Below are 23,703 nucleotides of genomic sequence, written 5' to 3'. Positions count from 1 at the left end.
ATGCCAAGAACTTTGCAAAGGTTATTTCTTCAATCTCACAACAACTAATGAGATAGGTATTATCTACTCCTTCACCCTTATTTATGAAGAAACTGAGCTTCATGGAGAGAAATAGCTTGCCCAATGTCCTCAACTAAGAGGTAGCAGATTCCAGACTGAATCCCAAGTCTGTCTGGAAACAGTATACTTTCCTCTCTAGCCTGTATTATAATGGGCTCCACTATAATGGTTCTTCAAATTAGCCCACAGACTGAACGCTACACAGTTGTAAGAGGGTACATAGGAGGATTAGCACAATAAACAGCTTCGTATTCCTCATTCAACAAACGCTGTAGCAGTAACACATCTTTTTCTAGTAACTATCATCTCATAAGGATATTAGTAAGAATAATTACAAATTAACAATACAAACCTTTTAAAAAAACAAAATGAGTTCAATATTATTGGGAACTATGTTTATTATTGTGTGGCTATTTAACAGCCTCATGGGTCTGAGCATCAGACTTTTTAAAGAAGGAACAGATTCTTCTCAGTATAAGTAACAATTACATTGTCCAATACAATCACAAATGGGATTTCTTTACTGATATGAAATCTTCCTATTTGTGTATCACTTCCAGAGGGATTTTTAGGAAAGCTGCTCTCCATTTAGAAATGATACATAAAAAACAGACACATAGACCAATGGAATAGAATAGAAACCCCAGAACTAGACCCACAAACGTATGGCCAACTCATCTTTGACAAAGCAGGAAAGAACATCCAATGGAAAAAAGACAGCCTCTTTAACAAATGGTGCTGGGAGAACTGGACAGCAACATGCAGAAGGTTGAAACTAGACCACTTTCTCACACCATTCACAAAAATAAACTCAAAATGGATAAAGGACCTAAATGTGAGACAGGAAACCATCAAAACCTTAGAGGAGAAAGCAGGAAAAGACCTCTCTGACCTCAGCCGTAGCAATCTCTTACTCGACACATCCCCAAAGGCAAGGGAATTAAACGCAAAAGTGAATTACTGGGACCTTATGAAGATAAAAAGCTTCTGCACAGCAAAGGAAACCACCAACAAAACTAAAAGGCAACCAACGGAATGGGAAAAGATATTCGCAAATGACATATCGGACAAAGGGCTAGTATCCAAAATCTATAAAGAGCTCACCAAACTCCACACCCGAAAAACAAATAACCCAGTGAAGAAATGGGCAGAAAACATGAATAGACACTTCTCTAAAGAAGACATCCGGATGGCCAACAGGCACATGAAAAGATGTTCAGCATCGCTCCTTCTCAGGGAAATACAAATCAAAACCACACTCAGGTATCACCTCACGCCAGTCAGAGTGGCCAAAATGAACAAATCAGGAGACTATAGATGCTGGAGAGGATGTAGAGAAACGGGAACCCTCTTGCACTGTTGGTGGGAATGCAAATTGGTGCAGCCGCTCTGGAAAGCAGTGTGGAGGTTCCTCAGAAAATTAAAAATAGACCTACCCTATGACCCAGCAATAGCACTGCTAGGAATTTATCCAAGGGATAGAGGAGTACTGATGCATAGGGCCACTTGTACCCCAATGTTCATAGCAGCACTCTCAACAATAGCCAAATTATGGAAAGAGCCTAAATGTCCATCAACTGATGAATGGATAAAGAAATTGTGGTTTATATACACAATGGAATATTACGTGGCAATGAGAAAAAATGAAATATGGCCTTTTGTAGCAACGTGGATGGAACTGGAGAGTGTGATGCTAAGTGAAATAAGCCATACAGAGAAAGACAGATACCATATGGTTTCACTCTTATGTGGACCCTGAGAAACTTAACAGGAACCCATGGGGGAGGGGAAGGAAAAAAAAAAAAAACAGGTTAGAGTGGGAGAGAGCCAAAGCATAAGAGACTGTTAAAAACTGAGAACAAACTGAGGGTTGATGGGGGTGGGGGGGAGGGGAGGGTGGGTGATGGGTATTGAGGAGGGCACCTTTTGGGATGAGCACTGGGTGTTGTATGGAAACCAATTTGTCAATAAATTTCATATAAAAAAAAAAAGAAATGATACATATATCCTAGTGTTTCAATTCGTTACTGGCTTTAATATGCCAGTCCAAAAAGTCAACAGCAGCATTTGTCATTATTAGACAATTTCACTCCTCCCCTCAAGTTTGTAACAGAATTTTTAATTACATACTATTGTTTCCTGTGGTCAACTTGTTTTAAAGCATATTCAAAATAAGGCTTTTCTTATGATGGACTCTTCAAAATAAGACTGTTTTGTCATATCAGTTATTCTTTAGATAGAAAGACAGATGATAGATAGATGATAGATGATTGACAGATAGACAGACAGATAGATTAGACAGTCACCACTACCTCTCAATGTATTTAGCCTTGTTTTGCTACGAACGGCATATTTGCCAGGCTTCAGCATAAGAAAACCCATTTTTCTTCAAAATGTATACTCGAGTGACTTCAATCACAAAAACTGTGTGAACTGTAGTAGTGCTGTATATAAAGCAGTACAAAGTCCCACTGTATACTATAGATAGAAAATAAAATAGAAAAAATAGAAGCCTATGGAAAACAAAATTTTTGTTTTGGAGATGAAAATTAAAAAACGATATGTGGTATCTATAAGGAAAATAAAATAAAATGCTGATTTTTTTAAATTGGAAATTACCAAAATTTTCATTAATAGAATACCGATTAAATAAATTAGCATAACCTAAATCTCCCTCAACAGAAGACTTAAGGGGTGCCTGGGTGGCTCAGTCGGTTGAGCCTCTGACTTCAGCTCAGGTCATGATCTCACAGTTTGTGAGTTCGAGCCCTGCATAGGGCTCTGTGCTGACAGCTCAGGGCCTGGAGCCTGCTTCGGATTCTGTGTCTCCCTCTCTCTCTGCTCCTCCCCTGCTCACACTTTGTCTCTCTCTCTCAAAAATAAAGATAGATTAAAAAAAACAAAAACAAAAACAAAAACAGAAGACTTAAATGACCAGACAGTCACATAATGGAATACTATGCACCTTTAAAAAAGAATAAAAAGAAAACTTAGATAAGGAAGGTCTCTGTGTACTTTGATGGAAACCTGGCAATTACAAAAATAAGTACAATGATATGTAAGATATGCTCTTCGTGAAAAACAGGAGGACAAATACAAATCTATAGTCCTTTTAAAAAATGTTTATTTATTTTTAAGAAAGGGGGGGAGGGGCAGAGAGAGAGAGGGGAAACAGAGGATCCAAAGCAGGCTCTGCTGTGCTATCAGCACAGAGACTGATACAGGGCTCGAATTCATGAACTATGAGATCATGACCTGACCCAAAGTCGGACAGTTAACCAACTGAGCCACCCAGATACCCCAAGAATATATAGCCTTGTTTTCTTTTATATGCACAAAGAAATTCAGGGCGGGGGAACAAACAAGAAAAACTAACAATGACTTCTAAGCAGATGGGTTGGTCTCCAGGGAGATGAGCTACAAAGATGGTCAGAGTACTTTCACGATATATTTTGTTATACTTTTTGGTTTATGAATCAAACATTCAAACAATTAAATAAAAAATATAGAATCTACTTTTTAAAGCTATGCTGAAAATGTAGGGATATAATAGTAAATAAAGATAACTATCAAAATATATTTCTATTTGTGTGGTACTTTCCTTATTTAGACATTAATCATCTATGAGGCTTGTCCTTGATTCAAATGTCACTCCCTCAGTATAAATCAGCATACACCTTACTTCTATGTCTATAGTAAGCATAAGGAACAGTGTCTGCGTTTCAGTATGATCTACGGACTCAATAACCCAGACAGTAGATTCCTTTGCAGGTTTCCAGAGGTTAAAGGTTTCAAATCACAAAAGAAATTATATAAGTTCACTTACCCATTCTGCCACCTTGTTCTGTACTTTAACCTCAGGGTGATGAAGGATGTTTTGAATCACTATGGAAATTCTAAAGATAATTCCATCTGTCCATTGGAAATAGGATTTAGCCGTTAATTATCTTTTATAGTCCTACAATTATCAATTTAAATATACAATCACACAACTTCACACAATGTAACAGAAATGACTTCTGTTGGAGAAACAGGCTTCTAGTTACAGAATAAGTCACAGTAATAAAAGGTACAGTATAGAAAATACCATCAATAGTATTGTAATAGTGTTGTGTGTTGATAGATGGTAGCTACACTTTCAGTGAGCACAGCATCACACACAGACTTGTGGAATACCTGAAACTAACATTGTGTGTCAACTACACTTTGATTAAGAAAAAACTAAAAACTAAAAAAAAAAAAAAAAAAAAAAAACACTTTCTACACAGGTACAGAAAAGTTGAGATATTTTGACTTAATGCTCATTGACCTTTGCAACTGCTTAGCAAGAGTTATCAATTAGTTTATTCTGAGAAATAACCCATTTCTCCTACATTATCACCTATATATGTTTCTTTAATTCTATAGATTTTGGATATTTACTCTAATTTTTTCATGACTTTCTCATGTACAATTTGATCTCATGTAATAAGAAATTATCATTTTTTTTGTACCTTATAAAGAATGACAGGGTTTGGGGGGTGAAAACTTAAGTGGGATGATGGGCAGAAGTTAGCTTGAAAAAGAACAGATACACACATATTTGTTCCCCACTGCTCCTTATTCTCCACCCCCCCCCCCACAGCGTTTACTTCTAAGTCATTCACCAGATTTTTCATCAAAATTCCATAAATATAGTTGCTTGTATCAAAATAAAGGGGGGAGGGAAGAAAGAATATTTGCAGATAGAATTTTAACTGGACTAAGTTGCTTTAAAAGAAAACTTTATGTGAAGAAGGTTCTGCTTTTTTCTTTTGGGGATCTTTAAAGTAGTCTGATGTATTTTTTTTTTGTAAATGCAAATCAAAGTCACCACCCAAGGTTTGCTGAATCTCTCTAGATGTGTGTTATAGGATACCTTACTATAAATAGCTAATGAGAAAAATATCATTTTAAAATATGTTAGGTTATATATAGAAACGAATTGATTCTCCATTATTTTGTCAATCATCTTTCTTCATGCTTATATTTTGGTAAGTCTTCAGGAAAGTATGCATAGAAAATGTAGAAAGTATATAATTTAAATACTGTTGGGGAATAGATTTAATGAAAAATTTGGAAAGTCAGTAGAAAATACATAAAACTCTGCCTCTGGAAATCCCCATATCTACCAAAATGCAAATTCCAGTCCCACTACCAAAGGAATGTTTTTCCAGTATGGGGTCAGAATCTCATACTAAAACCTTTGCCGCTCCCAGAGGTAATAATCTAAATACATGAAATTGGTACAAGTCCAAGGACAAGTGGGTTTAACTTATGCAGACTAGGTTATTTCAGCTTCTAAAACTCTTCAGGTATTTTAATGAAGTTGATTTTATGTTCCTCTAAAAATATTCTGAATTTAAAATACTTAGAGGAATATATTCAAAAAAAATGATAATAATTCAGATTAACAAAACCCATTCAGACTGTATGTCTCATCATATAAAATTATGGATATTCTGAAAGAAGGAATTCAAATTGCAGAGGTCCCAGAGTTATTCCAGGATCCTAAGGACAATTCTGGGAATGTTCACTTGTGCCAGCAGAGTAGCTGAAAAGCCACCACTAGATGGAGACGTAAAGCATGTGTTTAAGACCAGTATTCTTTCCTTCTCAGGAAAATATTGCAAAATACTAAAAATCATTATTTTTAATCACTGAGATTTCTGAAACGTTTTGGAAACATTTAAGATGTTTTTATTTAAATTTTAGATATCTGCTGCCTCATTTTTCAATTTGCTGTTATTTATAAAGGAGAAAGACCTCCAATATCAGAGATAATCTAAATGAATTTATATAGTACTCTCCCTAGAGTTATATTGCTTACAGCAAATAAAATATGTGAACACAGAAAACAACCTAACATCTTGTGTTAAAGATTATCCTGTGTTATAGATTACTTTCAAAGTCATTTCTTTTTAGAAGCCTTGGAATGAAGTATCCATATACTCAAGGGAGTCTACTTGTTAAACTTACTTAAAATTGCTGAATAACACAGTCAACAACTAAACATGAGAAATGCCCAGGAGTGGACTGTCAACACTAGATAAAATGTCCACCAAAGAACTGGTAAGAAGGGTTTTGGTTTGCAGCAAAATAATTGGCTTAAGCATTGCCATTGCAGAAAATACACAATTAAGACACACTAAGGCAGGCTTTCCCATGTCATTCTAGAGGTCAAGTGGTCCTCTATAGATGTAACAACTCTCACAGTGTCTCATTAGAAAAGCCTATTACAAATTTTCATATATTCCAGAGACTTCAAAAGCTGTATGTATTATCCTACTAATGGCATCCAAGCCAGAAGAATTCATGATAGACATTTCTTGGGGGGAAAAAAAGTATTTAAGAGTATATCCATTTTACAATTAGATAACTCTTTCATCCATGCAGGACTTCAAAGCAGAAATCATTGCTTATCATTACAGACGTGGCATCAAAATGCTATTGCTGTCTATAGGTCTTTCTCCAATTAATCATTTTTTTGGTCCTTAACACCCTTTTCAGAGTTTCTTAAAAGATATAGAAACGAGACTACTTTATTCTATATTGAAGGGTGTGAAATATAGGTTTGAAAGGCAGATTTTAAAATATTTATTTGAAAAGACAGATGTTAAAATATAAACCAAATGTTATTTTAGAGTCAAAATGATGTCTTTGGACCAGTGATGAGGCAATTATAACACATAAGTAGTATTTATAAGAAGACTGGAGTCCTGCTCATCCTATACACACTATTTCTGTAGATAACAAGAATGTAAAGCTAGAATGATTGTCTGGTCCATACATACATCCAGAGAGTAAATTTATGTTAAGAAACTGGAAGCAGTGGTACAATGAATACTTGTAAGCTAGGTTTTTTTGAACAATAATAAGGACTAACAGAGTTAGTTCCTTGCTTGGGTTACTTGTGTTGACCCCACAAAATTTAATATCCAGGGGCACTGGAGTGATGCTTCAAGCACAGAAAATAAGATTTGGTATGCAAATAATAACTGACTCAAGAGCTTTCCTTAAGAATGTAATGTAAAAGGCACAAAAAAATTATTTGTGGGAATACCTCGGTTATCCGTTACAGACTGAAATATCTGTTTATGAAAACTAACTTAAAGATTTTCCTAGTATACAATCTGAGGTATCAAAGTCCTATTGAAAATAACAAAAGGAAGTTTACATAGGAACATTTCACAAAGTCTAGGAAAACGCATTTCATCGATACACTGAAGAAGTCTGTCTGTCAATCTCGATCCCTGCCCACCCCCTACACCAGCATATCATCATTGGTAGACTCAGCAAAACTCTTCGATAGTCTGGAGTTTAAAGGATTGGGTACGATAGATAAATGACAAATTTGATAGCTGTACCTATCTTTCTTACAGTCAACAAAATAGGATTCTCTAATATATCAGATCATGATAAGCCTGAGAATGTTTACTGTATCCATTTCCCGAGGAATAAGAGAAGTGTATCTGGAGTTGCTGACAGTATGTGAATGATTTAGACATGACCTTAAGTTCCATTTATTCACAAGGTGAACAAGTAATTCTCTTTCCAATTATTTCTAACTTGACTACATCAAAGAAAAAATATTAATTAGATTACAGTTTGCCTCTAACACTTTGTTACTCTCCCTTTTTAAAAAGATAGTGAAGGCGTAGTGAAGGTGTAGAGATACAAGAAAACAATAGGAGATGGAGAGAATTTAATAATATTGTTTTCATTATATTCATTTTCATTTTTCATTTCTATTTTACAACAGTGTTACAACAGCAATATCAATTTTCCCAAATAAACACAAATGCTTAAGTAAAAATGTGAGTCGATTTAGGAACAAAACCTATTAAATCAATAGTATAGGTGGCTAAATATATGGTAAAAATTGTTCAGATGGTACACAGATTGGAGGACGTGATTTTGAGAATATTTCTACCACATGATGACTTTTGAATATTTTTAAATGCTAGGACTGCATTTTTTATCCAGAATCATCTAAATTAGGTTTTTCCCTCTAATGTAGTCAAGTCAAACCATTTTAACTGATTCTAACATTTGCTCGCTTTGTTGAAACCCCATTGAAGGTTATGACGCAGAGAGAGACGGCTGAACAAGGCTCTCTTCAAGAATGTCAGAAATGACATGACTGAGTGAATACAGCTCCACTCTACCAAAGTCAAGGACTCTGAAGCATCATATAAACGTTCTTGGGCAGTAGAGGACGTGCCAGTCCTGGAGGGAGAATGCCACAGAGGCTCTTTGTATGTTCGTACAAAGAGCGAAATACTTAGTTAGAATTATAATATTCCCATCTACTGGCTGGAGTCCATGTGAAATATGCACTGGAAACTTCAGCTGTTGCTGCTTTTTCCTGGGGGTTGCTGGAATGTCTGCCCCATCATAAATCTCCTTGGTGTAACTACCAGAATAACCATAAACACTTCCCTGAATCGATGTCTTTATAACTATAGTGAAATTTAGATCTATGTTTCATGTAAAATATTCCATACTTCCAATTTAAATGTCCTTACAGAGGAAGTTGGTATAACCCCCGAAGCCAAAGAAAAAATGAACTATGTGGGTTTCTTTTCTCTGGGTTTTTGTCCTTGGTGATATACTGCAGATGTTTTGGCCTCACAAGTGAAATGATTGGGGTTGAGAAAATTCCTTTGTTTCTAATAGCTCATATTTGAGAATATTACTGTATTCAAGGCAATGCTGTGGTCACCTGATTGGAATTTCTCTTTTCTAGAAGAAATTTAAATTATTTACTCCGAATTACCAAAAGGCTATGTGGTCCATATAGGTAGCAGACTAAATAATAATTCAAGTTACCTGGCATTTTCCCTGCTCGTATCTTATGTCCTATTAACTGCCATATTTGCAAATTACAAATAATATATATAGTGAAGTATATATGGAAAAAAAGTCAAGAAGTATTGGCACTTAACTGAAATTTTGTCAGCCAAAAATGGACTTAGTTGATACGCAATCACATTCTAACCATTATTCTTCAACAAATAAAAACAGACAGCAACGTATTACCATATAAATTGATCTAAGTGTCACCAACGCTTAAACATAAAAGTTGATTTCAGTGAGAAATTACATCACCAGCATTAGTTTTTTTGAAATCATAAAGTTCCTTAAAAAACTGGTTTCGTGAAGGGAATAGTCTGACAAAATACCATGAATATTTTTTCAGATATTTCATATAAAGCAAATTAATTCCTTTTAATTAAGTGCCTTTCTCTTAGAGCTTCCTTTGAAAGCAATGTTAGCGAAAAGTGCATGAGAGTAGTACTGGAAATGTGGTCATTCCACTGGTCATTAGAAAAAGGAACTCAAGGGATTCAAGGGACATCGATTTATTTTACTAACCTTACAAATGTACAAATGTTCCCAATTATTCAACAAACAGAAATTTTGTTTGACGCTTAGGTATCCCCACTCTTAGAATACAATTTGTTATCACATCAGACATACTACAAATATAAAAGGTAGTGATTTCTTACCATTCCTTTGTTTATCGATTCTATTAGTAACAGGCATGTTAGTGGTGACAGTGGGTGGTGTAGTACTAGGAGAGTCTACAGTAGCTGGTAATAAAGATGAGAGAGATGTAATTTTGCAAGGAGCAATGACAGTTAATATGGATGAGCACTCTATAATTAATGCTTGAAAATATATAGAGGAGGAATAGGAACCATTTCTTGCTACTAACTACAACAGACTCTAGGGTTATAATGCATAAAATGAAGCAATGCTTCCTATGGCACATTAAGAATCACTTCATATGGCCTTTGGTATTAGAATGCACAGGAGTCTGGAGTTAGCACAAAGGAACAGGAGAAAGAACGTCGAGGTTCTAGACCCAGGTCTGCCATTAACAGGTTAATGACCACGTAGTGGTTTACTAATTCAATCTTTCTAGAACTCGATTTCCTAAGTTTGTATTAAAAAAAAAAAGAAAAAAAAGAAGGTCGCAGAAGGCAGTCTGCACCTCACCTGTCAGCTTTCTAAACTAAGTTAGTCTTCCTGATATGCTGAGGCTAGAGAACTAAAGTCTCAGAAGAAAATGTATATCTCCTTGAGAAGATAAATGTAAACAAAACAAAGAGAATGAAATGTATAGACTATATGGAATATAAATGTATAGAATCCACCATCTACAGATCTCAGTAACTCTACTAAACATTGACAGATAAAATGAATTTCATAAGGACAAGCCTTACAGGGAGGCCATTTTCAAGGAATTATGTCATAGCTATGCTTTTTATACTATTAAAACTTCCAAGATTAAACCTTTATGTAGTGCTTTAATAATTTACTAAGAGACTCAAAGAGTTATTACATATGTAAAATAATATCAGTTTGTCTTAGGAGTATGCTTGTATTAGATGTACATTTGTATGTACAATGGCCATTTCTTATAGATCTCAATTTACAATTACCTAAATTTAAAAACATTTAAGTGATTATGACTACCTTCTGAAAGCTAAATTCTTTGACTCAAAATATACATCCTTAACTAAAATGATTTTCCATTTCAAAATAATAAATAATGCTTAAGAATTTATTTTTTAAAATAATGGACAATCAACTATATTTATCGTAGTGCAAAATACATCAATGAACATGAAAATGCTTTTTGGTCACTTAGGACACGAGGGGGAAAATGCTGGGCTTTCCTGCCCAGCATCAGAGACTCAGGAATCAGTTTGATAGATGTCTCAGATTAAAAGAAAAAAATTTTAAACCCTTCAGATCTTGAACTAAGCACAATTAATGTTTCTTTCTATTTTATATAACTATTTTAAAACTATGCTGATTGTGGACACCACATAATGACTTTATTTTTATAGGTCGTTCAAATGACTTTATTTTTCTAGGTTATTCATCAGTAATGATATCAAGAAATAATGTATCAGAAAAGAAGCAAAGATAATACTGAATTACATCTACCCCTACACTAGAACCACAGAAGAGAGCTGAGGTTTTGATCCACTTCGAAGCCCTTCTATAACCCCTTCTATAATCAGAGAATCATTCTCCAATTCTCTTAATAAGAGATCCAGCTTTTTCAAAGGCACTGTCATGATTCTTAATGTGGTACATAGAACATGCTACATCATAAAGAAATATTTAATAGAACAAATGGATGAAATGGGTCATGAGTAATTAGGAGGAGCAATGATAAAATTAAAGCAAAATATTTATATTATCTCAAAACTTACATGACTTTAATTATATATTATTAGCATGCAAGTATCTAATAATAATATATAATTGGAATACTGGCAATAATACAGTCAATGTGAATTATAATAATAAAATTACATTAATATTGGTTTAACATAAGTATTTTCATCTTAATATTTAAGTTATATTATACACCATAAATTGCCTTATAATCTTGTCATAAGCTTAACTGAATATTTAACTTAATTATCCCTTTCTTTGTTGCACATGAATACTTTTTTCAAAATAGTGCATGACTATATTTATACCGGACCTTTGCAATAATCTTGAAAATAAAAAGAGAAAAAAATGAAATAAATCCTTGTTTAATAGCATATAATCATTCACATTTAAAAAACCTCATGCTTTATGGAAATATGGTCATCTAGTGTGTGAATGCATTCTTTCTCCACAGTGTATGTACTATGCACCCACACAACTAAGACACAGCCAGAAATTCTTCTGTTTTGCTGGGCTTTGGCTTCTCAAGTGAAAATTAAGATAATAATCAAAATAACTTCAAACACATTACCCAAAATAGCAAGTAGGACACAGAGTCCAGAGGACAACGCTGGCTCCCTACCTTGGCAGAGGGTCCCCAGATCTGCACAGTTGGCTAGTTCTGTGGCCGGGAGTGGGATCAGGTAGGAACCTTGATCAATACAAAAGGATGACACAAGTTATCTAAATTTCAGATTTAATGGCATTATCCAAGAAAAAAAAAATCCATGAATCTTCTGGTTGGCATAATAGGAGCAGACCTAGAAGTGTCCAGCAATAATACTCCAACATCAAGAAAGTCTCTCAATCTTCGGGTCTTCATTTCCACAAATGTAAAATCAAGTTACCAACATTTCCCTCAAAATCTGTAACTCCATTTATTGACACTTCACAGATGAAAGGAAGAGAAGTGCTCCTGCCCATTACAGTTTGTGTAAAAAGTCCGGGGCCTTTTCATAGAATAGATTTAGAAATCCATATAAATAAAGTAATATAAACATCAAAGGTAAGTTTCAAAAGTGAATTTGGATATTATTAATATTCATAAAATGCATATTTCTGGTTCACAGGCACCAGCGTATGCTATTTGCAATTCCAGAAATATGCTTCTGTGACTTCAAATTGGTCTCCGTGTCTTTTCATTTCAAACTTTTTTTTACTGACACATCCCCAGCAAGAAAGAAGTTTAGAGTTGATTTTCTAGTAAAAGTTCTGGGAACCTGGGTGACATGGCATTACTGGAGTAGAGTAGGAATGATCAGATATATAGTAACAGATACTTGTGGAGGGCCTTATAGAATGCTGGCCCCATGAACGGTGGGGCTCTGTCTTCCATTGGTGAATCCCACACACCTAGTAGATGGGTACTCAAGCTTTACTGAACAAATTTCTAGATGCATCATCAATGGTTGATAACATTTTGAATTCTTTCTTAAAGGAAACTATGAAAGGAAACTAAGTAAGAAAATTAGATTTTAAATTTGAAACTGCCTTTGAGTCTCCATGGACAGGTAAAAGAGAAGATACAATAATAATAAATAATATTAATAATTCAGACTTGAGTACAGTGAGGATGGCAAGAAAGTGATGGATACAAGACATCTGAAGATAGAATGTACAACATTTGGTAACTAATTGGAGGAGAAGGCTAGGGGATAGACTAGGGGACATTTTTCTGGTTTCCAGCTTTAGAAATTGGTACATAATGATCTCATAAAAGGAAAGAGGAAATACTAAAAGAAAACTTAGGTGAGGTGGAATGAACAGTAAGTCCAGTAATGAGAAATGAGGTGCCTGTGTGGCATCTGGATACACGGACAGGTGTACACATTTTTGTTGGGAGGTCTAGCCAAGAAACTATGCCACAGAATCTACAGACGTGTCTGGGATGACTCAAGCTAGAGTGTAGATTTGATGGAATCATAGACATTCCTGTATTTAAGTATCATACTATTTAAAAAGTAAAAGAGCTCTAAATTTGAGAAGTAAAACCAGTTCTGGTAGAAGGTGGTTTTACAGAAGTTTCACAGAGGGTGTGGCTGTGTCAAGTATACTAGAAAGGTCAAGAAGGATCAAAACCGAGAAGACGTTTAACTTTACATTGGAATTCTGGTAGTAGCTGTACAGGAATTAGTTTCAGTAGCGTGGGAATGAAGAACGAATGACCACCATTTGAGATGTGAATGCAAAAAGAGGAAGGTTGGCTATGAAAGGAAGCAGAGACAGGGAGGGCGAGTTTGAAAGATTGAAAACTTAGACAAATGGACTATGGAAAAAGGCATCTGAAGAGGCAGAAGTTGAGTCTTGCCTTAGTCAGGATTCAGGTAGGATTTTACCATCAATATTTTCTGTCCACTATTCTTTCTTATCACACTCAACTTCTCCCCCCTTCTTGAAGAGTCTCACTCCTCTGTTATGTACTTATATTTTAGTGAGGAACTTCTGAAAAGTAAAAAACCTTTAAAACTCAAAATGAGAAAATGTCAGCCACTGCAACATAAGAGAGAGAGACAGAGAGAGAGAGAGACCCTTGGATGGAGTTCCTGTGCTGCTCAGATTACGCACAATGCTGGCAGTCAAAGGTTCCTTAGGCCACTTCTGGCACTGATACAGTATCTCTGGAAGACAAAGAAAGATAAGGAGACAGTGCTGTGGGAAAGAAGTTTCTAGGCTAACTACACTTCCACTGCAGTATATTGAAGGACTCAGGGTAGAAATGAGGAGAGAAAATCAGAAGAGTTGTGATTTAGAGCAAGATATTTAACAATTTTCTTTAACATTTCCTCAGTTTCACTGTATGATAGCAAGTTCCAATATGTGACATCCTTGTCAGGGAAAAAGTAACATTTCTCAATATTGTCCTTTTTTGGGTACTCACAGTTTAGCAAATTGATACTGTATTATAAAACACTCACTAAACACTGGTTTATGACGATTCACTATGGCAACAGAAATTAAACCTGAAGACTAGTGCAAGTACAAGTGACAAATTTAATCAAAAGGAAATTATACTGATAAATGAAAGCTTCCATTACAAATATACCAAATTCCATAAACAAATACCTAAAATATAAAAAGGGCACACAAACTCTTTATTCCCACCTGGTTCCATTTTCAGCACATCTGCATAAAAAAAAGTTACTCTTGCAATTAATTTTCCTAGGTGGACATATTTATAGGCCAGATTGTTAAGGAAGAAGAACCAATTCTCATTTCTGGATAATGATATAATTAGTATCAAGGAATTATTTTCAAAATGTGACCTATGTGTGTTCACTGATGTTTATGGATACCAGAAAGGTTTTTAAGGGTATTTACTTAATATTAACTGTAACATTTAGAGCCATATTTCCCTGGGAGGCGGGGAACGTAATCACTGAAAAGCTGCAAAGCTATTAATCTTTCTTCTCTCTCTGTTGTTCTTCCCAAATCCTGCCGCTTTGAAAGGAGTCACTATTTACACAAGTTGTGGTAAAAAAGACTGATGCACACCTAACAGCTCATCTGACATTCTACACAATGATAATCCAAATAACAGTAGCACTAAATCCTCACAGTGAGTTGCAACATTGAGAAAAAAAATTGCTTTCAAGTCCTCTTTGCAGGATTACTAAATAGAATTTTATAAATTTTCATAAATATATTTACAACACATTATTTCTGGAAGCTATTTATGCTCATAAAGAGTTTGGACATCTTCAAAGAATAAAGTCCTTTGTAAAGATAAAGTAATTTCATCTTTATTTTATTATTTAAAAAATAATTTAGGGGGCACCTGGGTGGCACAGTCGGTTAAGCGTCCAACTTCAGCCAGGTCATGATCTCACGGTCCGTGAGTTCGAGCCCCGCGTCAGGCTCTGGGCTGATGGCTCGGAGCCTGGAGCCTGTTTCCGACTCTGTGTCTCCCTCTCTCTCTGCCCCTCCCCCGTTCATGCTCTGTCTCTCTCTGTCCCAAAAATCAATAAAAAACGTTGAAAAACAATAATTCAGTTATCTAAAAATGCTACACTCAGTAATTTTTTTTTAGAGATGAAAGGAAGGAGCCAACAATGAGTCAGAATTTTATGGCTGTGGAAGACAGAACCGTAATAATTGAAAATGGAAGGGTAGGAATCCAAGAGTTGATGAAGCCTTGATAATTAAGCGCAAAATGCTGGAAGTGAAAAGAAAAATCAGTACCAATCCAAAAATTTCTAGAAAATAATAACAACCAAGTTGGGTACTTAAGAATTGTGTCTTATCTCTCCATCCAAGCAGTTAACAAATGGAAGTGGTTAATAAATGCTTATTAACTAAATGTAGTTTGTTTGAACTTGGACTATTCACGGAGTTATACTGTACCACTCCTCAGGAAAGAGCAGTCATCAGTAAAATAAATAAAACTGGTATAGAAGGCACTGTCTGTTCTTTGTGAAAAGTGATGGACATTAGCCAGTATCTAAACTGAATCATAACACAGGCAAATACTTGCCATTATAATTAAAGAGTCCACTAGGAAAACCGTCTATCCATAGAGGTCATAAAACTGAATATGCTTAATAAAATTGTTCTAAGAAAAAGAATGATGCTATAAAATGAAAAAGAATTACTGCTAAATAAAGCATTTCCTTCTGGAAAAGGCTGACAAGATTAACTATGTTAATAATAAAAAAGACCTGCTGAAAATTTCTTAATTAAGGTATAATTCCCCAACGAGGCTAGTGTAGGAAAACAAAAAAAGTATAATTCTGAACTTGTTGAAACATTAATTAATTATACGTTGATTACATGAAGGCTAGGATATTTACTATTTGAAACAAATGACAGAATGTTTTAACGTTAGATGGAATCAGTTCTATTTTACCATCGTATTTTCACATTATAATTTACTCGGCAATAGACCTTTGGAAAATCTATTCATTCCTCTACCGCAAGTTGATTCTGGAATTAAAGGTCATATTTAACACATATTGTCAGTCCAATGGAATGTCAGGCATGAAATTCTATTTTCCCATTGGTTACTGTACCGATCATTAGTTTTTGGAAATTAGTTACCATAAAGAGCAAGCCAAAATGTTCCAGAAAAAAAAAAAAAAAGAAAGAAAGAAAGGTTAAAATGTTAATAGAGCAAACTTTTTTATGTGTTGAAGTTCTGCATAGCTAACAAGCTTAGATATGATCTCTGTGACAGGTATTTCCTGTCAGTTAATAAGTGACTTGGGTTCTTCAACTCCCAAAGCTGATGACTGAGCAGCGGGAAACTCCCTCTCCCGTTATGACTCCTGAAACACAGCCCAGGATATCTGAATCCATGGAATGGGGTGTTTGCATCATCATGGAATGTCAAGAGGACCACCGTAAAAATTAAAGGAATTCAAATACACGGATTCTGTAACTTGTGCTCTTTCAATGAAATCATTTTGAAAACTTACAGATGGCTAAGTTACCCAAGCATGTGTTTGATGCATTCCAGTAATCCTAAGCCTTGGGAAAGGAGTTGTAAAGACAGTGTTGAAGAATATCCATAAATGAATCCTGGGGAAGGGAGAGAGGAGATCTACATTTTAGCTCACCAACTGCCTTGGCCACTTTAAAAAAAAAAATTCAGTTTCCTGCCTTATATTAAGTGAAGAGACTAGCTTAAGTTGGGATTCCCAAGCAGAAATGCCTACTGGGGCCAGAAGGCCATCTAAGATGGAAGGGGGTTGGCGTGGAAAGAATACAAAGAATGGTAAGGGTTGAGAAGTCCTCTCCCTCTGTAAGAAGCAGATACCACTTCCCCCCAGCTGTGTTGGCCAGGCACCAATACTAACCCAGGTTTAGTTTCTTGTTTGCCAGAGAATCCAAAAATTTATCTTTATTTCAAGTCTAATTTTTTAATGTTGGTAATAAATCATTGTTTAAAAGCATTATGTGGAACAATTACAAATAAAGGATAACAGGTAAAGGCCACTGCCATCATCAATGTCTGAAGGCTAAATGAGCCCATAAGTGGCTGGTTTAACTACATGTGGGCCAGGAGATCTAGCAGATCTTTTCCAGTGTCATCCCAAGTATGTGCTTCAGAAACTTGGACCCTCATGATTCTTTGGACTAGTTTTAAGGATGGGCAAAGTTTCTCTTAAAGGGCCAGACAGAAAAATTTTAGCATGGCGGGCCATGTTTCTGTCTCTCACAATCACCAACTCTGTCACTGTGGCCCAGAGGCAGCCTTAGACAATACAAAACCTCTTAGGCATGGTTGGGTTGCAATAAAACTTTCCTAGTTTGCCAACCTCTGGTCTAGAGGATTTCTTACAGAGGTTTAGGAATCCATGTATATTCTTCACATTTTATCATACTAATGTACCCAAGAAGCAACACAGGAAAGAAATCTTATTAATTTTGCTTAAAACAAATGCAATGTTGGGGGGCCTGGGTGGCTCAGTCAGTTAAGTTTCTGACTTCGGCTCAGGTCATGATCTCACTGTTTGTGGGTTCGAGCCCCACATCGGGCTCTGTGCTGACAGCTCAGAGCCTGGAGCCTGCCTCGGATTCTGTGTCTCCCTCTCTCTCTGTCCTTGCCTGCTCATACTGTTTCTGTCTCTCAAAAAAAAAAAAAAAAAAAAAAAAGAATAAATGTCTAAAAAAAACCCAATAAACAAATACAGTGTTCATGCCCTGGAAAGCTAGTGTTTTCCCACCGATCACACCTGAACCATCATACTCCTCATCCAGGCAAGAAGCAGCTCACCTACTCTAGTGTGGCTCACCTTCTAGTGCTGCATTTCCCAAAAGACGGTCTAATTTACACTTATAAGAGAGCACAGCTCTAAAACCTAACTTTTTGAGTTCACTTCCTGGTGTGGCCACTAATTAATGAAGTAACACTGCATAAATTACTTAATTTCTTTGTGCCTCAGATTTCTCGTCTGCAAAATAGGGTTGGTAATAAAACCCACATCATGGGATCTGTGTTGTAGAAAACAGTTAATATGTGTAAAGACCTTAAAACAGTACCTAGTACATAATATGTACTGAATATTCAAATTAAGCGTATAACTTAAGTATAAGCAATTATTAATATATCTACTCAAACATTTTTTTTGGTTGCCACAGTCCTCAAACATAACCCCATAGAAAGGCAACTATTAAATGGTCTGTATTATGACTTTTCAATGGGCTATGGTGAAAACAGGTCCCTGGAGTAAAGAGAATCACCCTGGATGAAGGAAGAACATCACTGCCCTCTCACCGCTCACCATCTCACACCAAACCCACACACTTGATCTTCTCCATTTCCTCACCGAGTGAAAGACTTCTCAGGAGTCCCTGAACATCCTCTGTAGCTAAGCAGACTGAGGGGATGCCGAGGAACACCATTAGCTTCTTTACAAACTTCTTCGGTCTTCTTCTGGAATACGGTTGTGGTTTACCTTCTGTCCAACAACCCACAAGGAGATATCTCTCCAATGACACCACTTAATAGCCTCCCAGCATTTGCAGACGCACCATGGACCACACAGAACAATGAGTGACTTACCCTGAGGGTTAGGGGACAAGAATTCCCCAGAGCAGAAGGATACACACCGGTCGCAAACTGGGGAGGTGGTCCCAGAACTTCAAATGGGTCCCACTTTGTTCAAATTATCGGGAATGTATTTCTGGTAAAATCCCCTCCAAAGTCACATGAGAATTTCTTTTTAATATTAGACCCCTTATTCTCCCCCTTCCTTTAAAAAAAATTTTTTTTTAATGTTTATTTCTGAGAGAGAGTCAGAGAGACAGAGAGAGACAGAGCATAAGTGGAGGAGGGGCAGACAGGGAGGTAGACACAGAATCCAAAGCAGGCTCCAGGCTCTGAGCTGTCAGCACAGAGCCGATGCAGGGCTCAAACTCCTGAACTGCGAGATCATGACCTGAGCTGAAGTCGGATACCCAACCAACTGAGCCACCTAGGCGACCCTCACTTCTTTCCTCTTTTAAGGAAAGTTATCTCTGTGACTAAAAAGTATCTATTATCAACAATTTAGTCATATGACATTCAAAAGTGATAATGAAACTTCTACTTTTGTATTTTAATCATTCTTGTAATAAAATAATGATTTCTAAAATTAACTCATGCACATAAAGAATGTTTTTTTTAATTTTTTTTAATGTTTATTTATTTTTGAGACAGAGAAAGACAGAGCATGAGCAGGGAAGGGGCAGAGAGAGAGGGAGACACAGAATGTGAAGCAGGCTCCAGGCTCTGAGCTGTCAGCACAGAGCCCGACGCGGGGCTCGAACTCACGAACTGTGAGATCATGACCTGAGCCGAAGTCGGACGCTTAACCGACTGAGCCACCCAGGCGCCCCACATAAAGAATGTTTGATAGCAGTCTATTTTAATACAATGTTGCTATATAGAATTATTTTCCTAAATATTTTGCATTTAGCTACTTCCAGTAATATCACATTTAAGTCTCTCAAAGAGCAACCATAAAGGGCAACAGATGACAAATAGTCATTTTCAAATAGAAAAAAGCTCAAAGAAAAAATTGATAATTCCTGATTATCAAAGATTTTTCCATAAAATGGATATCTTTGGTATTTTATCCTGGCTGAGTAAACAGCATTCTTTTAGGTGGTGGTTGTTTATTTAAATAAGGTACTAGAAATGTCATAAAGATCAACTTTTCACGATATCTTTGTGATTAAAAACAATCACTTATTAATTTCTTTTATTTCAGTCCTGGTGTAAACATTTCTATTTGAGGTGTCCTAGTTACCACTCTTGTTACATCAGTGATAAACTGTGTGACATTTTATGACATAAGGAAAACTTTAATATGGTAGGACCAAAAGCTTTGATTGAATAAATATGGTTTGTAATCAAATGTATGCTGTGTATGGCTGAGCATACAAAATTTTAGAAATTAAAAAGCTCAGGAGCACCTGGGTGGCTCAGTCAGTTAAGCATCCGACTTCAGCTCAGGTCATGATCTCACAGTCCATACATTCGAGCCCCACGCTGGGCTCTGTACTGACAGCTCAGAGCCTGAAGCCTGCTTTGGATTCTGTGTCTTCCTCTCTCTTTGCCTCTCCCTCATTCATACTCTGTCTCTCAAAAATAAACATTAAAAAAAAAAAAGCTCATTAATGACAACTACCTACACAGACACACACACACACACACACACACACACACACACATATACATATATATATATGTATATGGTGTGTGTGTGTTTATGTATAATTTCTTGTTGACCAACACCCATAGAACAATGCTTTAAAAAACAAAGTGTGAATATGCCCAGACTTACCACAGCTTAGGTTGCTTTCTGCTTTCAGAGCTAGGGTTGGGATATTCCAGAAGTCATTTTGCCAGTCGACCACATTCCCTTTCACATTACAGCTGAGGTTAGAGAGGATTTTGGAATTCATGGTAAAATTCCAAAGTCGAAAGTTATAAATGTCCCCTTTTAGAGAGGCAATCTCATTGTGACTGGAGCCTAACAGCAATTTCCCATTTCCAGGAATCACTTTATTAATGGTAGAATCGCAGGGAACTGCTTCATAGTTTCTTTTGAAATTTACACCAATAAAGCCCAGAGAATTATTCCAAGTGATGCAGAGCTGCTCAAAGCTTTCTGTGAAAATGTCTTCTTTATCCTTTACAGGTAACACACTGTTTAGGAAGCATTTTGAGCCAGAAATAGAAAGAAAGTAACCACTCTTGGCCTTTCCAAAACCGAGTAGCTGTGTGGAGGACGCATTTGAGTAGGAGAAGGCTGTCCATTCATGGTCTTCCTTGCCAATTTTGGTTGCTTCAAAGCAGAGAGTGAAAGCGCTGAGCTCTGGAATAGAGACACTTTTGGCAACAGACACCTGATAACTGTCTAGTGTCTGCGGTAAAATGACCTTCTGGTTCCTTAAGGACACAGCAACTAGGACAAAACATAATAACACATAAAATGTATTAACGTCAAATATGAACTAATGAGACGCAAAACATCTGATATGCCCTCCCACCCCCATCACTCTGGATCAACTGACTTTTGCCTCACACCTCCTTCATGACCGTCACAAACCCATTACCTTGTATCAGTAAAACTACATGTAATCCCATCCATATTAACTCTAATCGTTAGAGTATGTGGGATCTCACAGCAAAACTTCTGAGTTATAGCCAACCCAGTTGATAAGTATCTTTTTTTAATCCCTGAACTGAAAAAGAAAATCCCAAAAACCCAAATTCAGGAAACTACTGTTTCAGGAAAGCTGTTTATACATTAAAATTTTCAAAAATATATTAGTTTTCAAATAATTTCTAAACGTAATAGCTAATAGTTTTTTTTCATTAACAATTGCCTTTTACTCTTCCCAAACCGTCCTCTGCTACCCTCTCCCCTTCAGAGACCCCATATCCTATTCATTTTCCCCATCACCAGGCTATGTCAGGAGCAAAGGTAAAGATAATTCTATGAAGGAGAGGCAGTCTAGTAAAAAAGTAAAAATAAAAATGGAATTTTAAGCTATATTTCCTTTACAGCTGGGTATTTGAGTTCCTTTGTGAGGGATGGCAAGGGGCAGAGGTAAAAAGGGCAACACAGCCACCTCCAATCCCACCTCCTCCACAAAATGCAATGTGACCTTGGACACGTTACTCCACCTCTCTCTACCTTCTTCTCCTCATCCTCCTCTCCTCATAAAATGAAGGACAGTGACACCTATTGCACACGTGGTCAATAGGAATCAAATAATACCTGGAAAGCACTAGAACAGTGCCTGCTATAGTCAGTATAGAGCTAGGACTGATTACTAATGTTACTGATTACTAATAATGATTATTATCATCTGCATAATACATTCAAAATAAAATGCGTTAGCCTAGTCCTTCTGTGACACATGTGAAATTATTAAGTAATACAATGGATTTCACCCTATGTTAATATAATAGACACTGTGAAACATGTACCGGTTTGAGACAGAAGTAGCTCTCCTCAAAAATTCTCTTTAATGCTGGCTTCAAGGAATGCTAGATTGAATAGATTTTAATATAGGTCTATGGTAAAGGCATCATTTTCATGTAAATATTCTAGTAAAAACTGCATGATGGAGGGGCGCCTGGGTGGCACAGTCGGTTAAGCGTCCGACTTCAGCCAGGTCACGATCTCGCGGTCCGTGAGTTCGAGCCCCGCGTCGGGCTCTGGGCTGATGGCTCAGAGCCTGGAGCCTGTTTCTGATTCTGTGTCTCCCCCTCTCTCTGCCCTTCCCCTCCTCATGCTCTGTCTCTCTCTGTCTCTCAAAAATGAAAAACATTAAAAAAAAAAAATTAAAAAAAAAAAAAAAAACTGCATGATGGAGTTTAATAGAATTGTGGATTTCAGTCTACTTTTTAAATATAAAGCACTTTATAGGTCTATTTACCCAAAGGGATACTTAAGTAATATGAACCCAGTATACTACATGTATTGTTTAAAGGGCTGGAAAGAAATATGTCCATCAATGTTTTATTAGTAGTTATGGCTAGATGACAGATGTATGGATAATTCTAACTCGCTTCTTTTTTTTTCTAATTTCCTGTAGGGTTTTATAATTTTGAAAACATTATTTGAAAAATTAAAGCACATGTTTCCCAATTAACCACACACGCACCTAATGTGAATCACATTTGTGATTGTGACTCACAAACAGTAAATAACTCTACCACCAAAACCCAAGTTTATAATAATGAGGGTCAGTTATTTTCATAATGGTGCCTTTCTTTTTTGTTCTTTCTTTCATACATGATATTTATTTAAGAAGCTAGTCTTGAATCCTGAATTTTCCTTAAGTAAAAAGAGGCTTTAGAGAGACCAAGATTATTCAAACGTTATGGTATGCCAGAATCTGGGAAATACATTTGATAGAAATATATTTTTTCCTTTCATTAGAAATTTTTAAGGTGCTGGGAATGCAAGATGGTGTAGCCACTCTGGAAAACAGTATGGAGGTTCCTCAAAAAACTAAAAATAAAACTACCCTATGACACATCAATTGCACTACTAGGCATTTATCCACGGGATACAGGTGTGCTGTTTCGAAGGGACACATGCACCCCCATGTTCACAGCAGCACTATCAACAATAGCCAAAGTACGGAAAGAGCCCAAATGTCCATCGATGGATGAATGGATAAAGATGTGGTATTTATATACAATGGAGTATTACTTGGCAATCAAAAAGAATGAAATCTCACCATTTGCAACTCCGTGGATGGAACTGGAGGGTATTATGCTAAGTGAAATTAGTAAGAGAAAAACAAAAATCATATGACTTCATTTATATGAGGACTTCAAGAGACAAAACAGATGAACATAAAGAAAGGGAAACAAAAATAATATAAAAACAGGGAGAGGGACAAAACTGAAGAGACTCATAAATATGGAGAACAAACCGAGGG

The 23,703-nt window shown here is 36.2% G+C and overlaps 1 protein-coding gene across 5 annotated transcripts in view; it reads right to left on the bottom strand.

Annotated features, from left to right (window-relative positions):
- Positions 1 to 23,703, bottom strand: part of ADGRG6 (adhesion G protein-coupled receptor G6) — a 142,803-nt gene that overhangs the window by 50,970 nt on the left and 68,130 nt on the right. For 3 of the 5 annotated variants that reach the window (XM_006932061.5, XM_019831321.3, XM_019831319.3), the window contains exons 4-7: positions 20,583 to 21,206; positions 11,900 to 11,968; positions 9,591 to 9,674; positions 3,887 to 3,972 (exon numbers count right to left, since the gene is read on the bottom strand). In XM_006932061.5, the coding sequence (XP_006932123.2) occupies positions 3,887 to 3,972; positions 9,591 to 9,674; positions 11,900 to 11,968; positions 20,583 to 21,206 (863 nt within the window). The remainder of the gene's footprint in view (positions 1 to 3,886; positions 3,973 to 9,590; positions 9,675 to 11,899; positions 11,969 to 20,582; positions 21,207 to 23,703) is intronic. The other 2 variants (XM_006932062.5, XM_019831322.3) reach the window with 1 other exon arrangement.

Source organism: Felis catus, chromosome B2, assembly GCF_018350175.1.
Source record: "Felis catus isolate Fca126 chromosome B2, F.catus_Fca126_mat1.0, whole genome shotgun sequence".
NCBI classification, from domain to species: Eukaryota; Metazoa; Chordata; class Mammalia; order Carnivora; family Felidae; genus Felis; species Felis catus.
Note: the sequence above shows the minus strand (reverse complement) of the source record. Positions and strands in the feature narration are given on the sequence as shown.